This window comes from Gobius niger (assembly GCF_951799975.1).
Source record: "Gobius niger genome assembly, chromosome: 24".
Taxonomy (NCBI): Eukaryota; Metazoa; Chordata; class Actinopteri; order Gobiiformes; family Gobiidae; genus Gobius; species Gobius niger.
Window position 1 is genome coordinate 1,600,006 of NC_136875.1, and position 8,062 is coordinate 1,608,067.

The 8,062-nt window shown below is 44.4% G+C and overlaps 1 protein-coding gene across 1 annotated transcript; it reads right to left on the reverse strand.

Annotated features, from left to right (window-relative positions):
- Nucleotides 1–299: 299 nt before the first annotated feature.
- Nucleotides 300–5,518, reverse strand: LOC306982555 (neuronal vesicle trafficking-associated protein 1-like). The gene is made up of 4 exons (XM_079582529.1): nt 5,355–5,518; nt 2,507–2,620; nt 809–919; nt 300–527 (listed from the first exon to the last, which is right to left on the reverse strand). The coding sequence occupies exons 1-4, from the start codon at nt 5,481–5,483 to the stop codon at nt 324–326; spliced, it is 558 nt and encodes a 185-aa protein (XP_079438655.1). The 5' UTR covers nt 5,484–5,518; the 3' UTR covers nt 300–323.
- Between the last annotated feature and the right edge of the window lie 2,544 nt (nt 5,519–8,062).

Below are 8,062 nucleotides of genomic sequence, written 5' to 3' on the forward strand. Positions count from 1 at the left end.
ACGTTCACGTTTGGAGAAATATTTGAAGAGATAATACTTTTACGACAAGAGCACACTTAGAGCACGACTTCCAACTCCAGTCAGCGCTTAGAGATGTTGAGATTAGTTTTGAAGGATGAAGTTTCAATCTAATTTGTGTCACAAAAAATGATGACAAATGATTCTAGTTGAGGGAATGCTGTGTTGAAACCTACTGAGACGTCTCCCTCATGATGCAACTCAGCATCTGCTTCAGACAGTTTGCTTGAATGGCCTCTCTCTCCTCCTCTCTCCCCCTCTCTCTTCTCTCCCCTCGCTCCTCTCTCTCCCTCTCCCTCCCCCTCTCACTCCAGCTTGTGCGTCTCCTGCTCGCTGACCCTCTCCTCAGACACGATGCTGATCCAGGGCGATACTGAGCGCGTGATGCTCTGCCGGTTCAGGTTGTAGTGGTTGATGAGGGTGAAGAGTCGGCCGCGGGGCCCCTGGGGAGGGAGAGGCCCCTGGGGAGGGAAGGCCCCATACAGCCCCGCAGGCATGCACCGGCCCTGCTGCTCCACCAGGGGGGGAGACAGAACAGAAAGATCAGGATACAGCTCAGGTACAAGAAAAGAACAATATTATTCATTAGTCTGTCGGAGCGACTAAAGTGGAGATGTTATTAAAGAGTGGAATGAAAAAGACCCGCAGCGTCTTGACTTACGTGTAATATAAATATAGGAGTATTGAGCAGATACTGTACAATACTGTATATACACAAACCATATATTGTCCCAGCCTTATGCTTTTAGTCCAAGGTGTTTCTCTTCAAGTGTAGTTATGCAGTACTCACCGTGTACACAAAGTTCTCTGGACAGGGCTGCTCGTACTGATACACTTTGTACACGACCAGGAAAACCACACACACGAGGAAGGCCAGGGCGCAGATCACCAACAGGGTCACCTACAGAAGAGGAACCACACATTCTCACTCACTCACACTCATACACCTTACCAAAGGAAGATATGTGTATATATGGATTGTTTTTGTCTATCATCTTGTAATATGGAACTGTGACGCTTTTGAAAAGGTTGCGCTCATGTGACATCACAACATTCTAAAGAGCTGGTTGGCAGGTTTTGCCACTTTTGCTTTCTCTCGGCACTTCCATTGTACAGACGCTTCCGGTCGAGCGCAAAGCCCGTTAATTTAAACGGAGAACGAGGAAAAATATTCTCCGCTCAAATCTGATGTTTAGTCGATTGATTTGTGTAAAATGGCCAATGTTCATTTGCACCAACATGTCGACACTGCAGCGTTTCTCTGCGCGGCCTGAAAAACGGCTTTGTTTGCCCCTCTCAGCCAATGTAATGTAATGGAACTGGCATTATGACTGTGGTCATTTTTCTGATGAAGCCCATCATAACAACAAATGCAAGTATAATCACAAGGATTAAGGATTGCTACTAAACACAGTGTGATATTTTTTGCCACATTTAAAAAATACATATATATTTTGTGAAGTTTTTAATGAAACAAGCTGTAATTGACCTGTAATTGATCTATACAAACAGCAGATGGCAGCCTTCACATCAACATGACTTGCGTTGTGTTGTTCAAATATAATCATGTTATATTTAAGTTAACCAATGCTTTATGTTAATAATTATTCCTATATCCTAATGGGCTAATTTTGATTATTAGTTAACATACCAGTGACACAAACTGCCATTAACGATTAGACAAACGAAAGTTGCCCAAATCTGATGACAAATAATCAAAATAACTAAATAAACTTTAAATTCCCTGCTGTTTCGAAGTGACTGTCCTTTGATTAAAACAGCCTCAAACTCCACAGGATTCTTTGCTCGGGTTGTGAGCCGTAAAGCTCCTGCTTCAAACCCCACAGTAATGCTAACGGCCGCTAACTACATAGTAAAGTGAAGAAGCAACAGTGCGGCCAAGAATGACAGGTTTCACGGTACTTGGACACTTTTCTGTGGTTTCTCTATCATGTGGATCACAAGATTACGTTTAATGTCCATTACATGTGTGAATCTGACCCATGAAAATCAGAAACTTGAACGTGATTTAGCATTTAGCTTTTAGCTCAGAGGACACATTTAGACGCTAATTTATATCTAAAGTATCCAAAGATCTGTACATTTATTCATGATTTCACACTGGGCAAAATACATTGAGCAGGCTAATGGAATCTGAAAAGCATAACGGAGTAGCTTCTTTGCTAACTGTCCACATGTCTACTATCCCAGCAGTACTGATTTTGGTGAATATTACTTTTATAGCAGAAGGTTCAGCGTTTTTGGCCTGATATATAAGTGTGTTCAGTAACTCTCTGTTGAGTTTCAGAAATATTGATTGTGGTATTAAAGAGTTTTTTGTAGTTTCTCGCACATCTGCCGACCCCAGAAGTAGAGCTGTGACGTCACCACTTAACAAACGTACTGAGCTTCAAATGCCATTGCCGTGACGACACATGCATCATCGCCATGACGACAGCTGCGGCCCCTTCAGCGGGAGGTTCCGTACCTTGAGCCGCTCAGACACTCCTTCGATGACGCTGATGGAGAACTCTGCGATCTTCGGGGAGCGAGACTTTTTCTGTTTCTCCAAGTCGTACTCCGCCTTCGTCTTCACCACCATCTGAAAAAGACCAGGGAGTGGAGACGCTGCAGGTGAAAACAGTCAATAATTCCATTGTTAATACAATGTCAGATAAAAGTGTGTAAAATGTGTTTTGGAGCCTAATTTCTGCATTTCCCATGAATCCAGCAAAAGGAGTCAAGCAATGTCGTTGTTTTCCAGTAAATTCAGAATTGAAGCCAGTTGAATCCAATTGAATCCAACCCTTTTCAATTTAATGCATTTGGAAGGTTTTCTCACCCAGAATATTCCCAATCTAATTGACTGTGCATAAATTCAAGTCATATCAACCCAAGAAGCAACTTCCTGTTTCTTCCAGCACGCCAAAATAAAGCACACGGCTCGTCTCATTGATTAGTTCAGCAGGTACTTGTTACATTACAAGAATAAAATTAAATACACACATTTTAAGTGTTTTGTCTGTTAATAGTTAGTTAAAAAGAAAGTTGAACTAATGAATAAGGTTGTGCTTTTATTTTGGTGTGCTGGATCGAAACAGGAAGTCACATCTCGGGCGGCGTTGTTATGATTTGAAGTTATGCACAGAGTCAATTCCTGTTAGGTTTATGGAGGTTTTTTTTTATTTTTTCAGATTCTAAGATCCAAAATCTCTCTGAGCAAAATTGTTGAACAGGCTTTATACCGGCAGAAGCAAGCCCAAAATAGCATATTTTAATTTATATTGGGAAACAAACACAGGAAAAAATGTGCATATTTCCTTTCTTCAGATAACATTTCATCAAACAGAGGAAAGAGAATTGGACAAAACGGGAAAACTGTGGTCAACTTCTTATTTTTCCCCCACAAATATTTATTTCATTCAAAAGTAACAAATAAAGACACTCCCCGCAACAAAACTTCCTATAATCCGACATAGTTAGAATGAAAAGGAGCAGGAGAGAAGATCAGTTTGATGATTCTGTCCCTTTGTTACTTTACAATCGCTTCACTTCAGTCTGTAATTTTGTTTTGTTTTTCCGTATTTACAATATACAAATACAAAACCATCGCTTTCATGTTTGTTTAACTCCTTAACCCCCGCCTTAACCGAGTGCCTTTGGTCTAGTGCAGCTTTACCCAAATCCATGAGATCACAGCCTACAGGCCAGTGTAACGCCTCATTGCAAAGATCTACAAAACATCTAAATGGAGCTTTTTCCTGGCGTTGTCGTCACTTTTTAGACATTTTTTTGACACTTTTTTTCCCATCGCTTTTTGTCGGATTTCATTACATTTTTGCCACATTTTCATTGCTTTTTGTCAATTTTTTGTCGCCTTTTTGTCACTTTTTCATCATTTTTTTGTCACATTTTTGTCATATTTTTGTCGCTCTTTTGTCAAGTTCCTGTTGCAGTGGTGTAGTCTTCAGTTTTCTAGTGGGTATACTGTATTTTCAGCAGGCACGGGTGATAGCCAATTATAGGCACTGAAAAAAATAGCCCGTCACATACTGGTAATAATAATAAATGCATCACAGACAACTAAATAGATTCTAAACCAAACTGTGAACATAAATGTTATTGAAATAACAAATAATAGACCTATAGGAATGTTCTTGAAATTCAAGGGCTGTAGCTAGACTATAAGGCTGTGGGACTGAAGCCAAAATGAAAACTTCAATGAATAAAGCCCAGTCTGCTTTCACCAACCCCTCCACCAGTCAACCACCGGGCTCTCGCGCCTGCAAACTCCCCCACACACAAAACCATGCGCTGCTTCTGGAGAACCACTCTTTTAGGGCATTTTTTTTTATGAACAGGAGCGCACGGTCAGCGCTGTGGGCGGGGCACATCCACTTTTCAGTCTCTGTCAAGCGACAGCCTCAGTGTCTGAGAGTAAAACGCACACTTGGAACAGTCTTTCCCGTGGACTTCAGCGCTTTGTAACACAGATTGTGTCCCGCCTGCACCTGTCACTGCCTTTGCCAGAGGCCGCTCTCACGCGCTGCTGCGGGGGGGGGGGGGAGAAATGCGCTTTAAGCGACTCCCAGAGCGGGGATGAACAGGGAAAGTGTCTTTGATGGGGAGACGCTGAGCTGAGACGTACGCGACTCCTCCAGCGCCGTGAGGACGGTTAATAAGACTCTATCATCATAAGCTATTCTCAGGTCGGGTTTTATTTTGTGCTCATGTGCACCGGAGCTGAGAGGGAACAGTCGGTCTGTCGGTAGAGACAGAGAGAGAGAGAGAGGGATGAGCCTGTGATCTCTCGTTTTCAGGGGAGGAAATAGTTTGTGGTGGAGTTTGTGCTGGTCTCCAAACGGACAGAAAACGCAAAAATAACACTGTGCAAATGAGTGATATGTATCTTTTCCCACTTTGTAGTGGTTATACTGAAATTCTGCAGGCCTTCTAGTGGTTATAAAGCGTATACCTGCGTGTCACGTAGACTACACCACTGTCCTGTTGCTATTATTTTGCTTTTTTGTTGCATTTTCATTGCTTTTTCGTCTCATTTTGACACTTTCTTCAAGAAGCTTCTCGATTTAGGTAAAGACAAACTGGAGAAAATGTGCTCGGTTCAGGTGGGGGTTAAGGGGTTAAATCAAATCTCTCACATCATTTATGTCCAAATCAAATGTTCATGCTCCCAATAAGAAATGTAATGAAACGTTTAAACCTACCTGAATCCATGATTGAGATTTCAATAACCTACAGAACATCATATTTACAATAAAATAGCCACTGTCTGCCTTGTGCCTCGCCGTCTCTTCGGCCTGTGCAGGTCATCGTACCTTGTCTCCCAGGGGCAGCTGCAGTTGCCCCGGGTCCAGGGGGGTGATGAGGGGGATGGTGTCGAAGCCGTCCTCGCTCACGCCCTTCCCGCTGCTCTTGTCCACCAGATTACTGCCCAGTTTCACCATTTTACCTTCAACACGAGACACACGAGCGTCAGCGACAACACGAAGCAGCCGCTCTCCTCCGTTATAAGCTAGCTACATAGGCTATAACATGATACAGGCTAGCTAAACCGGGGAGAACAGATTTGTGATGAAGATACAGTGGAAAGACGCCGTTTTGATTGACAGGAGAACAAAAGAAAGGCTGAAATGAAGCTTTAGACATGTGTTTATCGGTGTGGAAAGCCGTGCGTGTTGTGGGCCTCGACAAATTGCCCCAAAAAACGTAAATACGAAGCGGGAAAAAACGTCCTAAACGCTGCGACTTCGCCACAGAATCTGCCGCGGAAATGAACACGTAAACAAGCGTGAGAATGACCTGCTTAAAGGCGGGATTCCCGTCGTGTTGTCGTGTCTGGGCCTGGTCCGGGGCAGATGCAGCTGTGGATGTGACGCAGGCGCTTATCAAAGACGAGCACAATACGGAGCCGGTGCGCATGCGCGGAGCCTCCGAGCGGCTCAGCATCAGGACCAGGACCGGAACACATGAGAGGCGATATACATCAGTAACAGGGCACCGTCAGACGCTTATGCGATTCATCCGAATGGTAAAGAACGTTAGTCAGAGCCTTTTTGTTTGCAAAAATCTCTGAAAATACAGCGCCACGATCTGGGTTCACTGTCACATACCTTACCTGCAGCGCCACCTTAAAGGAATAGGCCACCGTTTTTAAATACTAAGATATCTTCTTACCTCACTTTAGACGTGTTAATATATCCCCGTCTGGTCTTTGTCCGTGCGCTCTGTCAGGCAAACGGAGCACATACGCAGCCTCTCCAACATGTCACATAGCTCCGAAAAAGCTCACGATAGAAGCTACCAAGCTCTTCCACGAGTTCCCTATTTAAATAAAGTTACGTGAAGTGTTTTCATGCGAAGTATATTTACACAGAAATGAAACATATCGATTTTATAAGCAAATAAAAAGGGGGACTATATTGTGAGGCGTAATGATACGAGGAGCAAAGCGTCCGCGTAGTAACTCCTAAAGACTTCCCCCGCTCACTTCCGTCAATAACCTTTAGGAGTTACTGCGCGGACGTTTTACTCCTCGTATCATTACGCCTCACAATATAGTCCCCCTTTTTATTTGCTTATAAAATCGACATGTTACATTTCTGTGTAAATATACTTCGCATGAAAACACTTCACGTAACTTTATTTAAATAGGGAACACGTGGAAGAGCTTGGTAGCTTCTATCGTGAGCTTTTTTGGAGCTATGTGACATGTGGGAGAGGCTGCGTATGTGCTCCGTTTGCCTGGCAGAGCGCACGGACAAAGACCAGACGGGGATATATTAACTCGACTAAAGTGAGGTAAGAACATATTTTAGTATGTAAAAACGGTGGCCTATTCCTTTAACCTACCCATAGGCCCCTGGGCTAACCATAAAATATAGGCCCCCCCCTACCCCTTCTCTTCATCGCCATCCACTACCACAATCAATACGAACAAAATGGGAACTGGCTGTAAATTGTCATAGGGCCAGATCTTGTGGCGGCGCACGGGGCGGCGCAGGCTCTTGGCGAATTATTTTCCGAGTGGCTGCGGTATATATGCCATTCGCCTCCGCCACCTGCGAGGGGGCGTCACAAGAGGAGGTGACTGCACTGATGGAAACACGGCTGACATTCACTTCCTGGTTTACATTGCGCTGTCTTGCGTTCTTTCTTAAGCCTTAGGCTCTCACAGGTCAAACTAAAAACTTTATTTACCCCATCGTGAGCTAAACGATGTTGACGTCTCGAGAGAAAAAGAGCTACAGCGTCCGCTGTGGCGCGGATCGGCCGCGCTCGGCGTGAACGCGAAGCAAAACAAAAGCACATGTTCGCCCCCCACTCCCACACAACCACCCTCCTGGACGCGGAGTCGATCTGGTTGGAGGAAAATGCGTGCGTCTCCACCCACGTAAATGCGCTAAGTCTGGAGTGGCAAGATCACAAAGTGCGCTCCGACTGAGCGCAAAATGTCCCGCTATCGTCTGCGTTTTGATGCACAAGATCGGGCCCATAGTCTATTATATGGCTGTGCGGTTGGTCAACTGATGCTGCAATGATGTGATTGACGGATAAATAAACAAATGGCTTTTTATTAGGCTGCTTAAGCTCTGATGGGCCCTTTGACATTAGCTCAGCTCTCTAGAGTGGGGTTGGTAAACTTGCGCCACAAATGTAAAGTGATCAACAGGAATATCAACAAATTGTATTTTGTTGTGGTTAGTTATTGAATTCTGATAGACCTTTGTCGACTGTAGGCCCCTGTGCTCCAGCGCAGGCAACAAACACACGTTCCACAACAAGCAACAAACGCGCCTTCCAGAACAGACAAAAACACAAGTTCTAGAAAAGGCAACAAACGCGTGTTCCGGAAGCAGCAACAAACGCGCGTTCCGGAAGCTGCAAGAAAAAGGCGATCTGGAACTGGCAACAAACACGCAATGCGGAACAGGCAACACACGCGCCTTCCAGAACAGATAACAAACGCAAGTTCCAGAACAGGCAACAAACGCAAGTTCCAGAACGGGCAACAAACGCGCGTTCC